The 21532-nt window shown below is 36.5% G+C and overlaps 1 protein-coding gene across 2 annotated transcripts; it reads right to left on the bottom strand.

Moving 5' to 3' along the window:
- Positions 1-4873: 4873 nt before the first annotated feature.
- Positions 4874-20740, bottom strand: LOC115429245 (protein sidekick-2). 2 transcript variants are annotated; one of them, XM_030148538.1, is made up of 16 exons: positions 20613-20740; positions 20368-20412; positions 19270-19329; positions 19034-19154; positions 18789-18940; positions 18551-18696; positions 18079-18220; positions 17876-17964; positions 13386-13593; positions 13121-13306; positions 11183-11314; positions 9795-9956; positions 7205-7348; positions 7009-7090; positions 6827-6908; positions 4874-5441 (listed from the first exon to the last, which is right to left on the bottom strand). In XM_030148538.1, exons 1-16 carry the CDS (start codon positions 20650-20652, stop codon positions 4977-4979), a joined length of 2256 nt encoding a protein of 751 aa, XP_030004398.1. In that variant the 5' UTR covers positions 20653-20740; the 3' UTR covers positions 4874-4976. The 2 variants fall into 2 exon arrangements, with proteins under 2 accessions (XP_030004398.1, XP_030004397.1); XM_030148537.1 differs by having other exon boundaries at positions 19261-19329.
- Positions 20741-21532: the final 792 nt, after the last annotated feature.

Genomic DNA, 21532 nt, shown 5'->3' on the forward strand with positions numbered 1-21532 from the left:
GAAGTGTCCAGGAATTGGACCATCCCTTCCAATCCACTGGGCTGGAAATGTTTGATTTAGGAACCCACCAACATGTAGTTCCCAATGAGGTAGTGCACCATCTACCTGGAAAATGATGGTTGGTTGAAGGTCATCCAGTTGTGATGCCACATATTCAGTCAAAAGGTCAAGGTAAATATTTGCAGTAATTGATCTGTCATTGAAGAAAAATGGACCAATGATTGGATTGCACATGATCTCGCAATGTGATTAAAAACGGTGATAACCACGGAGTACATAGAACAAATCTGATGAACATAATCTCATCAATTGCTTTTGTAAAACATTTTTTAAATTGTGAAGAGACTTTGTGGACACCCTGAATTTACTTCATGATCAGACTTCGCATTCATTGACATGACACATACCTTTAAAAACTGAATGAATGCTTTGTATGTGTCCTGCTGTTGTTAAAGCTAGAGGATCTTATAGTCTAAGCAAGAAAAACCCAAATACCTGATTATAACAGTAAAAATGTATTCTGATTATTGACTCTTTATATAATTATGGTTTGTTGTAAAGTATACCAATGAAATGATGTACTTTTTTTGTACAAATTTAGTCTTGCTTCCAAGTGTTTGCCCTGTAGTGTACAAGTACAAAGTTGACTTATGTACTTGTGTTTTACAGTAGTATTACCATTTTATAACTGTCATACTAGTTTTGTGCCTCAGTAAATCCCAGGCAAATATGTGTCCGTCTTGATCCTATAGTAAATGACCTTCCAACAGTATATAAAATAGTTAGGAATAAGCGGTGTAAAGTGCAATATACACATTTCTGCAGCAGTAAAATGACTCAAATAACAATAAACAATAAAAATAAATGAATTAAATAAATAAATAACTGCGATGAACTGGCGACTTGTCCAGGGTGTACCCCGCCTTCGCCCCTATGTAGCTGGGATAGGCTCCAAGTGACCCCCGTGACCCTAATGAGGATAAAGCGGGTTCAGAAAATGAATGAATGAATGGTAAATTAATTAATTAATTAATTAATTAATAAGACTCAAAACAACATACAATGGTAAATAGTGAGACACTGACAGGGCCTGTTTTACTGCACAATGACTACTTTTACTATTCACACTTTAAATACTTTTTGCCAATAATTTTTCCTTAAAGTAAAACTAGTAGTATTGTATATTCATTTAATGCTTAACTTTTACTTGAAGTTCATAATTTTCAAGGTGTGTGTTTGTTTCACCCAGGTTTATTGCAAAAGATAATTCACACATAACAAAAAACTTTGAAGAGCAGTCTGAACAAGGCACATCAAAACAATAAAATACATAATATATTCATTCAATTAAACGATATAAAATACATTTTTACATTAAAAATGAAGAGAAACTTGCTTTTTGCCAAAGATCTACAAATATCTACAAGTTATTTGCATCAAGGAGAGGTACTGCATGTTTTCACTTAACCAACCTGAAGGTATTGATATGTTTTATTACCAGGCGTCTTCTGAAAACTCTCTTCTCCATTTATCTGTGTTCATGAAAAATTTTCTCAGTAGTATCAAGTTAATCTGTATTAAGTCAGTTTTTTGTCCCTGTTGATGCTAAACACACTACAATACTGTAGTCATATTTGTGTCTACAGTCAGTCCTTTAGATCCTATGTATGTAACATTAAAACATATCTCCGTCTTTTTACCCCTCGCCCTTTGACCCCAGGGGTATTAACGTATCCCACGGTGTCTGTCTGTGTCTGTCCATCAGTGTCGGCACGATTACTCTTCATCGCATCATCTGATCTTCTTCATGTTTGGTATTTATGTACGAGAGAAGCTCCTAGATGAGTTCTTTTGGGCGTCGACCTTGACCTTCATTTTCAACGTTACATTAGGGCCAACATGTCAAATTTACATGGAAATGTTGACCTACATTTTTCAGGTCTTTCAGGGTCAGTGTATGGTTATGGAGGCAGATAGGAGAAGTTAGCAAAGATGAGATAAGGGCAGGGTCAGCGTTGGGTTTGTTCCATTTATCGGGCTTATATAGACTAAATAGCTCACTAAATCAAAACTAAGAAACTTTAAACACTTTTGATTTGAAAACGGAGACAGAGGGTGGTGTTTTATACATCATAGTAAAGACAACTATAGGATAGAAATGTACGATAAGATGAGCTGACATGGAGGCGGTCACATTAAATACAATACACTAACTCCACTTCTAATTGCAATACACACATAACCATCGTGTGTCTTCTCACCTTCTGTTTGTCTGTACTCCTGGATCAAACTTGCGAAGTTTGGACTTTCAAGTAGTGATGTCCCGATTGGGATTTTTTTTGCTTCCGATTCAATTTTTTTTATGGCTGGCACCGATACTTTTTCCAATGGAATTTTGATTTAAATTTGGAGCCATTATTTATAGGTTATTATGCTGTTATTTTACTTGAGATCACAGTTGGGCTGGATGTGGAACCTGAGCTGAAACAAGTATGACACCTTTGACTCTTAATAACTTTAGTATCATTTTTGCACTTTCCAAATTCATCCTGTGGCCAAATTAGAACCTTTGATGGACAGATTTTGGCTTGTGGGCCGTATGTTTGCCACCCCTGCTATAACACATCAGTGGATATGTCCGTCACTGGATTATGTGTGTGTGTGTGTGTGTGTGTGTGTGTGTGTGTGTGTGTGTGTGTGTGTGTGTGTGGGTCGGGGTGGGGTGGGGGTGGGGTCCATGCAGTATGTACCTCTCAGAGTATGTGCAGACCATACAACCATACAAAGTGAAAGTGACGCTTTACAAATTCCTCTAAATCTCCCGCTATTGTGCCGCTCATTTTCCTTTTCCCTACCTTCGGAAACTTTAATTTGAGGGGGAAGGATGTTTGTTTAAGTGGGCATTGACCCCTCATGCCCCCCTTAACCCCAGACCAGGCCCGGATCGGCCCAATCTCGTAATTAAATCTGATCCGATCCAATCTTCTAAAAAATGCCAGATCAGCAGTCAATACCAATCTTTAGATCTTCAATATAAAATTTGGTGAATTTTGTATTGAGACAGGCCCGGTGTCCTGTTTGCACAAGATAATAACTAGTGATAACAATAAACAGATGTCACATTCTGGGATGTATGTTAGCACAGTGAGGTAGCTGATAACTGTTTTTAAGAAGTTGAAGTAACACTCATACGCTATGTACAAGGTAGCTAAAATAGAACATATTGTGGCATGCTTGCCGCATTGCATTGTGGGTATTGGACATTATGCTCTGTTATATTCTGTGTTATGTGTTCAATGGAGTTATTGTGTTTGTGTGAATTTAGGTTAAAGTGTGTGTGGTGATATTGATCAGCCATTTTATGTTTATTTTTATTTTCCTTAATGCACGCTAGAAATGAAAGCTGTTGGCCGAAAAATGCCTTACCTGCTCGTCTTCATTTGATAAGTGAAAGTGAGCTGTGATATTGGGTTTTGCAGTATTTGAAGAATAAATATTGTCTAAGTTTTTCAAATCCTAGAGTTAATTGCCTGTTTTCTGCTACAGCTAATGCTATAATATCATCAGCTCATAACATAGCTGCATAATTATGTATTTGCTTTTGGTCATATCCAGTAATAAAAAATGAAACAGCAGTATTAGAACAGTGAAGTTACACAAATATCACAAGATGGCCAAAAATATGACTTAGATAATTATGCTATGAGGTTAATGATATTCAGAATCCAAAATATGACCATCAAACACAGGATTTCTAAAATTATTTGTTTTTTGCTCTTAACCCATAAAGACCCAGTGCTACTTTTGTGGCAATTCCAAAAATATTTTTGTCTTTATATTTAACTTTGCTTGAGTGATTTATCACAATTTATTATAATATTATCTTCTGTATTTTGTGTTTATTCAGTGAATATTGGGTATTTTCCCATAATTGCTTTACTGATCATGTTGATGTTCCTAAAAACTCAGAGTAAAGTTGAGGGTTATTATATCAAAAACAGAGAAAAATTAAGAAAAAGGGACCTTTTCGGCAAAAACATATTAACTCAACATAAACCAAGCGTCTCTATCCACTGTCATTGATCCAACTCCATGGGTTTTACTGGTGAATTAATGTTGTAAAAGATGACCATGTTTCCACGTTCACCACGGAGCCTCTGAACATCCAAATGGGTCATATCTGATGACCATGAAAAGATGACAAACTGCATTTTATGCCAATTATTTACATATATTAATAGGATTAGTAGATCAACAGGTATTAAACGTTTTAGATCAGTAGATGCTTTTGGTCGCCAGTGGCTGTTTGAGTCTTTATGGGTTAATGTCCTGCAATATGTTTTAATTACACTGGGTTACAAAAAAATGTTTTTTGCAAGTTTTCTAGGTTTTTTCAACTGAATTAGGACCATTTTGCACCGCTAAATCCAAAAATGACATCTGTTTTTCTCTATCAGGTCAGGTTGTTTTTTGCTAATTTGATTTTGAAAAATTTGATCTTCTCACAAAATTGGTTACATTTTTGTGACTTTATCAGTTGCTTTTTTTATATAGTTCTCACCCAAAATAGGTTTTAAGACAAAAAAAATCATTTGATCACTTGATTCCTGTTAGGTACAATGGTGTATTCACCGCAGATGTAGCAGAATACATCAGGCTTATTTTTGCAAGATCTTCTAGTTGAAGCCATTTCATTCACCTGTAATATTAAAAAAAAACATTAATCATAAATTGGCAAAAGTAAAATCTTCAGAACTCGTTTATTGCAAGAAATATGAAAGAATTTTGTATCATATGATGTGAAAATGCCCATAAATGTAAGCAAAAATGTTAAAAAGCCAATATGTAGCATAGTTCAGAAAGTTGACCTGATTGAGCAAAATTAATGTGATTTTTGGATTCAGCACACCAAAATGATCCTAAATCAGCTCAAAAAACTTAAACAATAAATTTGTTGTTGACCAGTGTTATTTCTCTCATAACACAGTGGAAATATCCTCATGATCCAAGACTAGCCTATCAATACTAAACTGATGTATATAGTCCAGTCCTGGTCTGACCACAGTCCAGGCTGTCACTTTCTCCGGTTCACTTTCCACATCTTGAGGAGCAGCTGTTTGAGCAGTCTGAGGCATCACCTGCTGCTGGAACATCTCCATTGTCGTATATCCAGACGTGAAGACAAACTGAGATCTATCTAGGTCTGTGTGTTGTGTGTCTGCAGGATTGTCTGGAGCACCGTCTCCTGTTGCATCTTCTGAGTCTCTTTGCATCCCGTCACAAGTTACCTCTGGTACGTCCTCTTCTTCTTCTGAGTTGTGGAGAAGCGGTAATATTGATGGTAATACGCTAACAGGGATCGCAGCTTCTTTTTCAATAATTTGTAGACTATTTGTGTCATACTCTTCCACCTTCAAAGTGTTGATCACCTTCAGGAGTTCCTGGTTCAAATAAAAATAATGACCAAAAGGTGTTCACACTCATTTTAGACATTTAAAGGTGGGGTAGGAGATCTCGGAAAAACGATTCGAGCAAACTACATTTTGAAAATACACAATTCAAAAGTCCAAACCCCTTTCTTCAGACATCCCCCCGAAGCCACGCCTCCAGAGTACTGGCATGTGCAATGCTTGTTCCCGAGGGTTCACGAGCGCTGCACAGCATCAGTTCGCCCAGCCACGGCCCCGACCTCGGCTCCGACCATAGCTCTGGCCCCGGCTCCGGCTTGAGGATCCATGCATACCTCATTCAGTCTCATCCAACACCCCCCGCTCTTACAGAACAGCCCCAGTTTATACCTATCTGGCTAACAGTTTGCCGGTGAAGTTTCCATGCTAATATAGCTAAAATAGCCAAGCTTTGGCTCTGGCTTCATCTCCTGTACAAGTGCTTCAAGCCTCTGAGAATGCACTATTCATGCACGACGAGGGGTACGCGCAGAGGGGGGAGGGGCAAATGGCAGTAGAGTTTGATAGACATGTCACCATTCAGTCATTTTGATGGGCCGATTAACCCTTTCATGCATTAATTATGATTACCTAAATCAAGATTTATTTTTTTTTTCCTGAATGTTTTTATTCCTCTTTAGGCATGAAAAAAACAATGTGATTGACATTTTTTTATGAATCTATTTTTCATGGAGTTACAAAAATGTCCTCTCAGCTGGACACCATGTGTTTAATTTTTGAAGCAAAGGAAAATGTATTTACTGGCATACTGTGTGAAAACTATGAAATAAAATCATTTTTAATGCTGTGAATCTGATGTTTCCTCACATTTTAACATACTAAAATATCAGTTATTACTCACTCAGATAATATGCAACAAAAAAAAAACAAATTTTTGTTTTAAAAGAAATTTGATTTACAGTCTAATAACAATTAGCAATTGATTTAAACTCAAATATCTTAGTACAGATCAGGTTTAGCAAGAACAGGAACACTAATGGTATGAATTGTAATGTATGGGGTGTTGCATAAGCGTCCATTGTGTTGGCTGATATGGAACTAAAACAAAATTCATGAATATACAAGAGAACAGCTGGAGAATAGCTGTCCACTGGAGTGACCACTATGCATGAAAGGGTTAAAATGATTGGATGATGTTTTTTCAGTCCTGTCTGCTCCACAGGTGACTACATTTTTTTTATTTTTGTGTTTGAGCATTTAATTAATTGGTTGTAATCGGGGTGTGAAGGGGATTTTAAGCAATATTGTAAAAAATGCTCCAGGAAAACATCTCCTACCCCACCTTTAACAAACATGGACAACAGTCTTACATTATGACGAGTCTTTAAACAAATGCGCACTCATCTACTGACACTTACCAATTCACAGGACTTTTCTAGTTTCTGCATTGCTTTGCTGTATTCAGGGTTAGGAATGCTTGGCCACAGAACAGCTTTTACTCTAGATTAAGACGGAGGGTAAAGAAGAGCAAACAGATATTTAACAGACTGATGTGACAGGTTTTCACTTATGCTTTCAATGATATAGTCACGTGTTGTACCTTTTTAACAGTGGAGAGGCAAAAAGCAGCACAATGGCCAGAATAGCAAAGATGATAGTAACACCTAACTGACTAAAATATGCTGTAGAAAGAAAAAAAAAAGAAAATACAGACATGTTAACTATGTTTGATGCTTCAGATGCAATTTGGATCTTGGCATTAGTATCGTAAATCTATTGTGAATGATGAATCTGACCTTGGTGATGTGTTTTAAAGAAGGTTGTGATGCTTCGTACTCCTGATCCTGCTCTCGTGAACCCTGATATCTGAACCTGATAAGCCGTGCCGGTTTTGAGGCCCCCCAGTTCATAGCTGTTTAGCTCTGGTGCTACTGTCATATCTGCAATCAAAGGGTGACAGGTTTTTGACATTATACTCAAGGTTCTTCAGCGGTGAGGTTATTGACAGATAATGTAAAAAAAAAAATCATACAATTGTAAATGCTGCACTGACACAGGTACGATAGTAGGCCTGAAAAATTCACAAACCACCTTATTCTTATTCCTCCTTCTGTTCTGTAATTGTTAGCATTTGCATTTTGCATCCACAAACCCCTAGAGACTGACACAGCAGTAAATAAACCACATGGCAGATCTGAGGAAACCCAGTGATACAGATGAACTTCATGAACCTTTTAACCCCTGAGACATTATTTCAATGCTTGGAATTTGCATCTGTTTCAGTGTCATAAAAGCTGCTGTGAGTATGTGCTTGTGTTCCTTTTCTTCAGTCATTTTTCTTTAATGTGTGTTTTAGGGTCAAAACAGGGTGAAATAACAGAAAAAGACAAAGAGAGGATTTGAAGTTTTACAGTTTTGTACTCAATAAGGCACTCAGAATGTACATCAAGAAGAAATGTAGGATGTTGAACATGAACTGTAAACTGGAACACACTGAACAACAACAAGTATTTGAATTTTGGCCCAGTATTTTTTTTTTGTTTCTTAATCTGTCCAGCTGCTTTTTGGCACCTGGTTGAACTCTAAAAATCAGTTACATGGTCAAAACTCGTTAAAAATAAATAAATAAATAAATAAATAAATAAAAATAAATAAGTAAATAAATAAATAAATAAATGAAAACTATGACAAAACTGCAAACAACAATAAAGACAAAAAACAACAACAAAGAAAAGGGTGTTAAAAAAAAAAAAAAAAAAAAAAAAAAGAAACCCAAACAAACCATCTATTTTTATAGTCAGTCAGTCTCACTCACTGCTCTATGTTTAGCTCCCCATTACACAGGAGGTGGGGGGTGCAGTGAGCATGCTCAGATGTCTATGGAAAGCGCAAGGTCTATTTTATCAGCATGTTTTGAATTTTTTTCTATTGAGCAAATGTTTGAATTTTTATGAATATTTAAATTAAACTAGAAGCACTCGGAGAGCGCAGACCTCCGCCAAGGCTGATCAGTGGCCCCCCCCGTGGGCCCCCCACGCCAAGGAGGTTATGTTTTTGCCAGGGTTTGTTTGTTTGTTTGTCTGTCTGTCTGTCTGTTTGTCTGTCCGTTAGTGTGCAACATAAGTCAAAAAGTTATGGACAGATTTTGATGAAATTTTCAGGGTTTGTTGGAAATGGGCCCCCCCGTGGGCCCCCCCACCCCCGATCACCACCAAAATTTAATTATTTCTTCCTTATCCCATTTCCAACAAACCCTGAAAATTTCATCCAAATCTGTCCATAACTTTTTGAGTTATGTTGCACACTAACGGACAGACAAACAGACAGACAAACAAACAAACAAACCCTGGCAAAAACATAACCTCCTTGGCGGAGGTAATCATTCATTCACAACGAGCACCACAGACACGTTAGGGCAGTGTTTTTCAACCTTGGGGTCGGGACCCCACATGGGGTCGCCAGGAATTCAAATGGGGTCGCTTGAATTTCTAGTAATTGGTTTAAAAAAAAAAAAAAAACCCACTTACTAACTAGAAGCACTCAGAGAGCGCAGACCTCCGCCAAGGCTGATCAGTGGCCCCCCCCGTGGGCCCCCCCACCCCCGATCACCACCAAAATTTAATTATTTCTTCCTTATCCCATTTCCAACAAACCCTGAAAATTTCATCCAAATCTGTCCGTAACTTTTTGAGTTATGTTGCACACTAACGGACAGACAAACAAACAAATAAACAAACAGACAAACAAACAAACAAACAAACCCTGGCAAAAACATAACCTCCTTGGCGGAGGTAATAAAAACTATTTGGTGAGTTGAGAGAGAATATCACAACACATAAAAGACATGACAAACTGTGAAGCTGAAACTGAAGCACTGTGGTTCTGTTTATCTTTCAAATGTTTGTTGTGGTCGGTTTCAGATGCTGCAGCTCTTTCATAATTCATAGTTTGAGTTATTGTTTGTTCAGTATTAATTGTCAGCCTTGTAAATACAAGCTGGACTGACTCTACATATCCTGACCAAAGAAAAAAAAATTCTCACTTTGTGCAGTAATCTACACCTGGCTTTTCTGCCTCCATCCAAAATAATATACATTATATAGACTAAATGTTGTCTAAAATTAATGTTTATTTGCAACATAGTATAGCAAACTATTACATGATCAATAACAAATTAATTGTAGCCAAAAAAAAAAATGTCTGTGTTATGAATATCTGGAGTCACCAGAAATTTGTGATGTTAAAATGGGGTCACGAGCCAAAAAAGGTTGGAAACCACTGCATTAGGGGTTAAAGGGTTAATCCCCAGGAGGCAAATTCAGCTCAAGAAAATACAGCAGAAAATAACCTACACATGTGAATTGCTTGAGGGTTGATGATGCTTACTTGTCTCAGTGTGAGTTGTCTGGTCATGGTACTCAGTGTAGTGGATTATGTAGCCCAGTAGAAAACCTCTGACGTCTTCCTCTGGGATGGGCGACCACTGCAGCACCGCAGAGTTTAATGTCACACTGTGGCTGCTGATGTTTGCAGGAGCGCTGACCGGCACTTTGAGGGTGAAATATCAGGAAATCATGAATTGTAATGTAAAAGTGACAAGAGGAAACTAACATTGTGGTATTCTGTGTGTGAATTTAAACACGCTTTCAGTAAATTAACCCATAAAGACCCAGTGCTACTTTTGTGATAGTTCCCAAATGATTTTTTCTCTATATTTAGCATTTCTTAAGTGTCTTGTCACCATTTATTATCAAATAATCTCTATATTATCTATATTTTGCGTTTTTCCAATAAAAACCTGGTACTTTCCAATATTTAATGTACTGATCATGTAGATGTTCATAAAAGCTCAGATTCAAGTTGAGGATTATTGTATCAAAAAACAGAGGTAACTGAAAAAAACTGACATTTTCATCAAAGTATATCATTAACCCTTTCATGCACAGTGGTCACACCAGTGGACAGCTCTTCTACAGCTGTTCTCTTTTGTGTATTCATGGGTTTTGTTGTTCTTTTCATTGTTTTTTTTTTTTTTTTTTTTTTTTTTTTTTACACATATCTTTATTAAAGTTTTAAGACACTACATATCTTTTCTGACATGAATTGGTAACATTATGTAGATCTCTCCCGAGCATAAACCCCCAGAATTACAAGCCCTCTCCATAGTTTTCAAACAATTTATCAGTAAATACATGTTTCTGTGCATCAAAAATTAAACGTGTTGGTGTCCAGCTGAGTGGACATTATTGCAACTTCATGAAAAATAGGTTCATAAGAATTTTTTTTTCATTATTATTTTTTGTATGTAGGTTTTTTTTTTTTTAAATTTAAATAATATTTATGTATTTTTAATTTATTTTTCAGAAGAAAATTTTCAATCGCATTGTTTTTTTCATGCCTAAAGAGGAATAAAAACACTCAGGAAAAAAAAATCTTGATTAAGGTTCTCATAATTCGTGCATGAAAGGGTTAATGTAGCATTAAACAAGTGTCTCCATACACTGCTATTGATCAGACTCCATGGGTTTTACTGGTGAATCAATGTTGTAGAAGATGACGGTGTTTCTGTGTTCACAATGGAGCGTCTGAACATCCAAATGAGTCATATCTGATGACCATAAAAGGTGAGAAACTTATTTACGTGTATTGATAGGATTAGCGGATCAACAGATAATAAACAGTTAAGATGGTTTTGGTCGCTGGTGGATGTTTGAGTCTTTATGGGTTAAAAGATAAATAAAAGCAAACACGCCAGACAGGGACACTAGACTTACATCCTTCCATGTAATAGAACTGTGTGCTCCCATAGGTGGCCTCGCTTCCATTGATATATTGCATGTTGCAGGTGTTTTTGTTTGGTCTTGTGTGCAGACTTAGACTGTACCTCTTGTAAGGCTCCAAAGGCTCTGTTTTTATCAAAACAAGTATATGCATTATGTTACAAATATAGAATATACACAGCAGGACAAAAAAGTCACACTAATATTTTGTTGGATCATCCTTAGGTTTGAGCATTCACTGTGGCATCATTGCAGTAAGCGTATGCAACACAAATGCAGATATAGATTAACTTTATTGATCCCTTTGGTGGGAAATTCACTGGCATCCCTAATCGCCTTATGGTTGTTCAATGTCACAACATTTATTTCCATCTAGAGTTGAATTCATTTTTGCAAAGATCTTGTACTGATAATCGAGAGTTGGACGGCTGTGTATAGTCTTCTCCATCACACCCCAAAGATTACACTGGTCAACAACAAATTTATTGTTGAAGTTTTTTGAGCTGATTTAGGATCATTTTGGTGTGCTGAATCCAAAAATCACATTGATTTTGCTCAATCAGGTCAACTTTCTGAACTATGCTACATATTGGCTTTTTAACATTTTTGCTTAAATTTATGGGCATTTTCACATCATAAGATACAAAATTCTTTCATATTTCTTGCAATAAACAAGTTCTGAAGATTTTAGTTTTGCCAATTTATGATTAATGTTTTTTTTAATATTACAGGTGAATGAAATGGCTTCGACTAGAAGATCTTGCAAAAATAAGCCTGATGTATTCTGCTACATCTGCGGTGAATGCACCATTGTACCTAACAGGAATCAAGTCACAAGTTTCATAAAGTGTGCTTACCAATCTTATTTTGGTATTAATTATTATATTTTGTGAGAAGATCAAATTTTTCAAAATCAAATTAGCAAAAAAACCTGACCTGATTGAGAAAAACCGATGTCATTTTTGGATTTAGCGGTGCAAAATGGTCCCAATTCAGTTGAAAAAACCTAGACAACTTGCAAAAAAAAAAATTTTTGTAATCCAGTGTTATCAGTGTGGTTTAGATCTGGACTCTGTTGTGGCCAATCCATGTGTGAAAATGATGTCTCATATTCCCTGAACCACTTCTTCATAATTTGCTCCTGATGAATCCTAGTATTTGTCATCTTGAAATATGTCTGTGCATCAGCAAAGAAAAAATCCACTGATGTTCAGACCTGGTCATCTATATTATAAAAGGGAAGTGGACTCTGGCGTTTGTGTGTGTCTGTGTCTCGTGCATCACACAAAATCCAGAAAGAGCTGACTGCTGCAGTTTGGCATACTTATGTATTTTTGGTCAAGGAAGAGACTAGCAAAAATGGCAAGTTGATAGGAGCAATATTTTGGGAGATATTAGTAATTCTGAAATACAATAGCCTTACAATCATGTTGTTATGCCCAGAATAATGTGAGAGCTTTGGCACTGACTGCTGGACAAATGCAGAACAGCATACGTGAATACACAACAAATATCCATGCTGGGAGACCGGGATGTTGCCCCTCAGGGTCGGGATGTGAATTTTAAAAACATCCCCCCTTTTCGCCTCCCACCTTCAGTATTGACAATGATGAAGTCAAACTGAGATCATAGCACTGCCCCTACAGGCTTTTGCTGTAGGCAATAGGCATGATGGGTAATTACTTCACCCACCGCTCCTCTCACCCATCACTCTGAAACAGGGTCAGTCTGGACTCATCAGACCACATGACCATCTTCCACTGAAGCACAGTCCAATCTTTATGCTGTATCTTTATTGTGACATTGAATAAACACTGTGTTGCATAAACGATGCCGCAGCAAATGTCTCCCGTAATCAAAGCTAAAGGCTTTATGTGAGTTTTTAGGTAAACAAACAGTGTGTATTTCCTCATATATAAAATGTACACACACCTGGTAAATCGGACAATTCCTTGTAATTTTTCATATTCTCAAAGAAGGACCTGTGTGCTGCCTTATGTCCCTTCTTAGTCCACTCCACAGAGTAGCAGACGTACTGTTTGACGAGGGGATCTTTCCAGTAGACAGTAAAAGATGTATTGCTCTGAACTGTCACATTGAGCTGATGAGCTTCTGAACCTTTGAAAATAAAGCCATTTGCTTAACACAGTCTCATCTTTCTGGAGGCAAAGTTTTGATATAGTGCATGAGTACTCACTTTGATTGTCTTCCCGGTTCTTTATTGTCCAACTTGAGCCTGGGGAGATACTGGCGTTGTTGAAGGCACTAATGTTGACGTGATAAGCTGAATATGACAAAATCAATCTGATTTGTGGCCGAGTGGTGTTCATGCGCTTAGTGGGGGGTTCTCCTGACGCTTTCCCAATGGTCACATAGAAGCCATCAAGCATCCTCTTTGCAGAAAACTAACAAAGAGGGCATTGTATTAGAATAGTAATCTTTCATGGCTATGCACCAATCAGCCAGAAAACATCTGACCACTGACAGGCAAAATGGTATTAATATTGATTAACTCATTCCCATGGGCAGTGTTGAGAGTAACACGTTACAAAAGTTATGCATTACAGTAATGGATTACTTTTTTTTTTTTTTTTTACAGTAACACAGTTGTGTAAGGCATTACTAATTGGCTAAAGTTTGCTTAGAGGTCTTATTTATGTCTTTGTGCATGAGAAATCAATATAAGTGAATCCCCAAAGGAACTTTGTGTTGGCAAATGCAAGTTATACAAATTAACAGGATTTCAGTTATGTTGCAACATGTTGATGGTCATATGAACTATATTTTCACGTCAAAAATGTACAATTTCATCACAATTAATGTTATATTTTCATGTCACAAATGCCCAAGTTATATTTTAACTGAATTTACCTGAAAAACAAATATTCTATTCTTTTAGATTCCCCTATTTTTCTTACAAGACTTTATACTACATATCACATGTTTTACAGGTTGCAATATGGAGTATCGTGCTGATCCATCCATAAGAATGCCACACGTCACTTTTTAAATCAATAGTTTTCTAATAATAAGCATTTTTTTTAAAGAAATAACAATTCTATATTGTTATTTACTCTTTAGTATGATGATAAACTATACAATAAATAATTATGATCCTAGTTTTTGCACAGGGATCATTTGTGGAAACGGTGACATGGCTGCCATCAGTATGATGGGATCCGTAACAACCATGTCACATCCGTCCACTGCCACATTTTGTGTTTTTGTGTCAGCTGTTATTGTTTTAGATCCACAATAACTAACATTTATGAATAAGAGGATAATTAGCAATAGTAAGTATATAAGTTTATTACTAATAAAGTACTGGTACTGACCAGATCATCATGGGTAATGTCACGTCCGTCCACCAGCAAAAGTTTTCACATACACGTACTATTCAAAATCCAGTATTTCTGAAAATAGAGCTTCCACTGTCAAATAATATCAGTAGTCTGTGCACAAATGTATTAGCATTATTTCAACACAGTTCTATGCATTTCTTACAACTTTTTTTTTTTTTGACAAAAATGGACACTCATTTGGCCCCCTAAGTAAAGTTTAGCCATAATCAATTTTCTGTCATATTTTACTTGGTACATGTTCAGTAGCGTTTGTGTTATAACACACTTTCATAGTTTAATTGCTCAAATGAAAACCAAAAAAAAAAACCCCTAAAAAACAAAGATGGCAGAAGACAGTACGTTGGCAACATGGACGTTTGTTCATTACTAACCTTAACCCTGCTTTCCAGAAGCTAGTTAGCATGATCCCTGTGATCAGCAATGACAAGGTAAGCTAATGTTTCTATGACTAGTAAGAATTCTTTATCAATTGTGGATTTATCTACCAGCAATCTCGACTGTTTGAACATGTTAAATGTTGAAAAAAAGGCAAGCATTCCTCCTGGGATTCAAACGTCATAGACCGTAGCGTTGCTTGCTCATCTATCCGTCCTCATGTATTTCAGGGTACAAATTTATGCGTCACAAGGCTCTCCTATCTCTTGTATTGGGGTGGTGGGGGTGGTGGGGGGTGGTGTTCTACTGTCATTTATGGTGAGAGTCTGTATGTAACTCAAAAGTAATACAGGAGTCATGTAACGCATTACAATTTTGAGACAGTAATATTGTAAGGTAAGGAATTATTTTTAAATAACAAGTAACAAGTAATCTGTACTGTATTAGTTTGGAAGTAACTTGTACAGCACTGCCCATGGAACCTGTTGGTCAGTAGCAAGTGAACATTAAGTCATCAAAGTTGATGTGTTAGAAACAACAAAATGCAGAAGATTAGGGATCTGAGCAACTTTGACAAAGGAGAAATTGTGACAGTCAAATCACTGGGAGGAAACATCTCCAGATCTTGTTGTTCATTTCCAGTGTAAAGTGGTTAGTACCTACCAAAAGTATCTAAAAAGCAACAACCAGATGGCAACCAGTCAAAAATATATGGGAGCACAACATTATTACCACCTGTCTAATACTGTGTAGTTCCCCTTTTTCCACAAAAACAGCGCTGACCCGAGGCCTAGACTCCATCAGACCTCTGAAAGTGTGTTGTGGTATCTGGACCAAGATGTTAGCAGCAGATCCCTGAAGTAGAGAGGTGGACCTCCATGGATCAGTGCTTGCCGAACACTTCCCACAGATGCTCAAATAAGATTGGGATGTCCTCCCAAAGTTCATGTTTGGTTGGTGCTAACAACTGTCGACCAGGAACACCCAACAAGACCTGCAGTTGTGGAGGTGCTCTGACCCAGTCTTTGGTTTTTGTCAAAGTCTCTCAGTTCCTTACGTTACTCATGTTGCTGCTTCCGACACATCAGCTTTGAGGACTAAATGGTCACTCGCTGCCTAATATATCCAACCCAGTGAAACGTACCATTGCGAGGAAATAATCAATATTAACTAATTCTCCTGCCAGTGGTCAGAATGCTATGATTGATTGGTGTATATTGTGTGGATATTATTCATCAACAGACTTGCTTATGTGTTCTGAGTGATCCGATCACACACGGACAGCTCTAAAGTAAGTCTGAACACATTAAGGACGTATTAAGATGCGGTGAAGGAGGTCTGAGATGCACATGGTTTTGCTCTCAGAACAGTGTGACTATGAGTCCAAAAAGTCTACAACGGTGTATCGCAGGTGCTTCATATGTGCTGTGCCACACAAGTGCACTGGGCCAATGCTACTTTTTTTTCTCTCTTGAGGAAATCAGCACATCTTTAGCTTGCATAATGTGGTACAAATTCATATAGATACTGTATGTTATGCACTTGAAGATTCAATCATGACTGAAGTGTATATAATATAAGAGAGCCATTAAACCACTACAGATTGAAAGACCCAGGCTGTATATTAATAGAGGGTATGCACATGACGTCACCACCAGTGGAAGTCACCTCGGTTACGCCCATTGAGTGGCAGAAAGAGGGAGATGAGTGGCAGCGTTGGCTTCAATACTGTCTAAACTGAAGAACAATATTTAATAAAAAAAAAAAAAAAATGGGGAAGAGCTGTTATGAACAGGTTTGAAAATCAGTTGGAACTATCATTTTACAGGCACCAAAAGACAAAGAAAAGAGAAGTAGATGGATCCACAAATCCAGGAAACCAAACCTAGATTTGTGGATCCTGTTTGGTGTCAGGTAACATTAATTTATGCTATATTTTTGGGTCAAATCAGACCTTAAATTGCATATTGTTTTGGCTAATGTTACTTCTTAGTAAAGCTCTTGGTTTCATGATCAGATCTTTCATGGTTTTTGTCTTCAGTTTGTGATTCTGAACCTTGTGCTCCTACATGATTAGTAAACTAACTTAAACTGAGGCTAACCCAGTTTTTCAAATACGGGGGAACTGGAGAATAAAGCTACGACGGAGTATTAGGGCCACATAAGAAAATAAAAACGCTTGTCACTACAAGTATAAAGTCATAAAATGTCGATATAAAACCCATAATTTTATGATAATAAAGTCAAATACAAAAAGAATCACAATGTTATGAGAATAAAATCGTAGCGATAAAAAAAAAAACCCTCATAATTTAACAAAAATGTCATTCGTTTATGAGATTAAAGTCCTCATTTTCCGACAATAAAGCCATAATATTACAAGAATAATGTCGTAATTTAAAAACAAGTGGGAAAAATATCATAATTTACAAGTATAAAGTCATACCCTGATGGTCCACAGCAGTAGTATCTGTGTTGTATAAAGTGCTTGATATGAACTAGACATAAATCTCCTCAATACCAGTAGATCATGCATATATTCACTGGGGTCAGTCCATGGTCTACTGTAAATGGACTTTGGATCTGGGCCCTAGTTTTGGACCCTGGTTGTCAGTAATGATGAAACCATGTATATTTGTTTTAGGTAAAAATAGTGATGATCCCCTCCACCCTGGATGTCAGGATACTCCATTTCTGTCCACATGTCAATGTTCGTGGACCACTTGTTCGTTGGTAGCTCGTACAGATCCATGTCCAGTTCAATTGTCCTTAATTTAATTTCATATTTCACATTTTCCCGGTCTCGCTGTGTTTACTGCTATACTCTGTCATGTTGAACAGGTTGGTTTTTGCCACTCAGTCTGACTTAAAGGGGCGTGGCCTGGGGGTGAAGTGACATATGTGCATACCCTCTATACCAGGACTGGACAGGACCAGGGGATGTACATACCTCCCAGTTTAGTGACAGCAACCGGCGACCTTTACCCTCTGTAATGTCTGCCTCCTCAAGGTTGGTGAGAACAGGCTGTACTGTCAGTTCTGAAGGAAAATTTCATCAGACAGTTGTACTTATTGTGAAATAAAATCAGTCATTCATTATAGTAATTTTTTAAAATCAATCAGAATTATAATTTAGCATCCCAAAAAACAGACCTGGTGGGATAGTATGTGTTTCACTCCACGGGCACTGTGAGCATTCTTTATTTGTGACACACTTTATTTGTAGAATGTAGACCAGTGATGAGTTGAGGCCCTCCACTGTACACCCCTCCTCCTTTCGGTATTGTACTGATGACTGAAAACAACATGAAACTGAATTAAAATGTCATGACATTTTAATCCATCTACTGCATACATGATGGTTAGTTCCAGCTGTTTCAGTAGTTTTACTATTCACATTATGTGATCAACAAGTGAACACATGCATAATTGTATAACATGCCATATATTTCATGCATGGAAAATCTGAAATGTTGCCTTATTGTATTTTATTTGAGACTAAAAAGGTGCTAAACAATCTAATTTTCTGTAAATATTTTCCTCCAAATGCATGAAAGACTTGACACTTCTTAAACATTTTATTAAAATATTGTGTGTAATGTATTTTTGGGTGTTTAATGCTAACCTCGTTCCATAGCAGGCTGTCCAATGCTTTATATCTCACTGTGTAATTCTGAATTCGTTTTTCTTCATTCTGTTGCCAGTTCACGTTCACATATAGCCTTCCAGAACGCCAGCGAAAAGTTGCATTATATGGAGGACCACAGCGAACTGAAATGTTAAAAATAAACAAAACATTTACTTATAGAAGGGATTCATCATTAAAAAGGATACAAGAAAAAGAAGGATCTTTGTGTACTTACGCAGGCTCTTTGGTGAACCTCTGAAAATGTCTTTTGTGCAATTCTCTGACTCTGTGTTTTCAAGAACCTGGGCTGTCAGGTTCCTAGTCTTAAATATTTTGATCTTTTGAGAGTTTCCTCTTACACTGCTATAACTTCTGCAATAATTTTTGCTTCAAGAATGAAAAGAATATGGGAAAAAGATGTTTCATGTTAGATTTGTAAACACAATTCAGTTCAATGTAAAACTAATTTGTGATACTCACTCTTGTTGTACAATTAGTGTGTATATGTTTTCTGATGTGTGTCTTCCAGGTTTCCACACACATATCCATTGCTCGCCTGGTAATTCACGTTTCATAAAACAGTCTAAACCATGGACTCCATCTGAAATCAAAGGAAGTATACACACTAGCTAGGAGTGGGAAAAAAGTACTTTTTACTGATCTTTAATCAGATTTTACAAACAATTCAAGGAATGACTGAGACATACTTTCATTACCTGGATGAAACCCACAGTTCTGATATGTTGCTGAAATGTTCTTTGACTTGCAGGGTTCCGCTGAAACATAGTATTGGTTTAGTGTTACATCTGATAAGAATGTTGAAGTCTTTGTGTGGGTATAAGTGTCTTTTCTACAGAAGAAACACTCAAAGGTAATAATATTCTATTGCACTGAAGGGACATTTTTATATGATTTGTCCCATCTGTATAAAAGGAGGCCGATTCTTTCTGCAAAAAAGTATCTTATTCTTGCAGATGAGCCTAAAAAAATACCAGAATATGCTAGCTGTTTTTTTTTTTTTTTTTTTGTGAAATAAATTGAGATTGAAAGATATTTAAGGATCTTTAACTTCTTTAGTCTCCAAAAGTGATTATTTATTAAAGAAATCAATAATTTGAGTGGAAAAACAATAATGACACAAAATGGATTTGATTGATGCTGAAATTATATTATTACTTCTTTTTAACTCTCAAAGGTCCAAATCAGTTTTTTTTTTTACCTCTGCCTCATGTATTTATTCTGTTTTTCTATGATTTAGCATCAGTCAGCGTAAGGCATGAAGCAGAAGTTTCATCTGATGTCACATTTTTTTCATTGTTTTTCAGTGTATTTATTTATATTCTTAAACTGACAAGCAAATGTGCTAAAAAAAAAAACAAAAAAAACAAAACAGTTATATTATAAACTGAATAAATGCAAACAGTGACTTTTTTTCCCCATAAATCATACACATTTGTTATGGTGCTTCTGGAGATCCATATGAGACAAAAAGCAGATAAACTCCACTTTACCTGACATTACAAAGCACATTTGGGTATGATTCCAGGTTCAGCAGTTATTTTACAATAAAATAGATATTCATTTTAGGCCTTTGAGGGTTAAATAAAATACTTAAATAAAACCATGCATTCTAAAGATGTATGACAGCAATTTTCTGTTGTAAATTTAAAAAAAAAACTTAAGACTTTAGACAAACAACAAAACGATGTAATAATGTTAAATAATATTCTGAAGAATTAAGTGATGTTTGAAAAGCTATACAATGGTAAGTAAAAGCAAAAATATTGTAACATTTAAAAAGTAAATGAGCCTACCTGATGCTTTCAATGACAGTGTAGTGTAGTAAGTGTGGATCAAACCTTAAATATGAACAAAATCCAACATGATTCAAAGAGGAAAAGCAGAACATCTCAGGCATAAGTTAACAGACAGAGAAGAGAATTAACCCTCCAAAAGAAAGATGCAACAATCTTAATAAAGTATGACATTTGTATTCCTTATTTTCTCTTTTCTCTAAATAATAAGTGATAAGAAAAAGCACACTCAGTAGATGACTCACCTAGGATGACAAACAGAGACGGCTTGTCTTTGAAGCACATTTTAAGCCTAAAAAGCCCAACTGTAATCTACAGTACACCATAGCATCTGGGGCTGGGACTGACTGATCTCACACCCACCGCACCTTATCATTCATATTCATGATGCACGCAGTAGCTGCTCACAGTGAGTCAAGCACAAGGAAACATAAAGGCGGCTTATACGCTAAGTGTGGAGGGGTGGAGACATGCTACACTTCACAGAGCTCACAAACTGACACTGAAAACATGGTTCCCTCGTGTAGTTCTCCTTTCCAGAAATAGATTTAAGCCTGAACCAAGACTGAAACTGTCTAAATGAAAACCACTGTTTACAAGACCAGACTCATACAATAGAGAAACAATATTTATGCAAAACATGAATGAACATCTTTTTCTTTTTGTTAGTTTTGCAACTTCAATCTTGAAAATACTCGATATTTTCACCAGGAATGCAAACATTTTTCAAGTTTTGTTTGCGTTCAAAGGATTTCACATAACCTTTATTCACTCTTACTAACACGACTGATATGAATGATATGAGAGACATTTCACTGTGAATCACAGGTTAACTCATCTAATAGTTTCTGTTTCTGTAGTCAAGTCTTTCTAAAATTTGCATGGTTTCAAGGAACTGTGCAGTGAAATGAACTCTCTCCCAGAAAGGTATAAACACCTGATGAAGTTTCTTTTGCACTAAAAATAGTCACAGTTATTGTACATCCATTTCAGTAGATTTCCTGATGATGTTTGCTGAAAAACTGAATAGTGCAATGTGTTGCTGATTATAGGAAGATTGTCAAATTTTTCATTGTTTGGCCTGATGTTTCACTGTGTTTTCAGTACTCTTCTGAAAAAAGAGTGCATGCTGAAACATGAGGAAGTAGAAAAATTAGAAAAAAGT

This window comes from Sphaeramia orbicularis, chromosome 12, assembly GCF_902148855.1.
Source record: "Sphaeramia orbicularis chromosome 12, fSphaOr1.1, whole genome shotgun sequence".
NCBI lineage: Eukaryota > Metazoa > Chordata > Actinopteri > Kurtiformes > Apogonidae > Sphaeramia > Sphaeramia orbicularis.

Bases quoted from the DNA above. Each gene is read 5' to 3' on its own strand.
- LOC115429245 (XM_030148537.1), bottom strand. From the start codon at position 20,652: ATGTGCTTCAAAGACAAGCCGTCTCTGTTTGTCATCCTAG. The intron at 20,413-20,612 runs GTGAGTCATCTA...TTCATATTTAAG, and splicing joins GTCTCTGTTTGTCATCCTAG to GTTTGATCCACACTTACTAC. The intron at 9,957-11,182 runs GTAAGTCTAGTG...TCACCCTCAAAG, and splicing joins GTTCTATTACATGGAAGGAT to TGCCGGTCAGCGCTCCTGCA.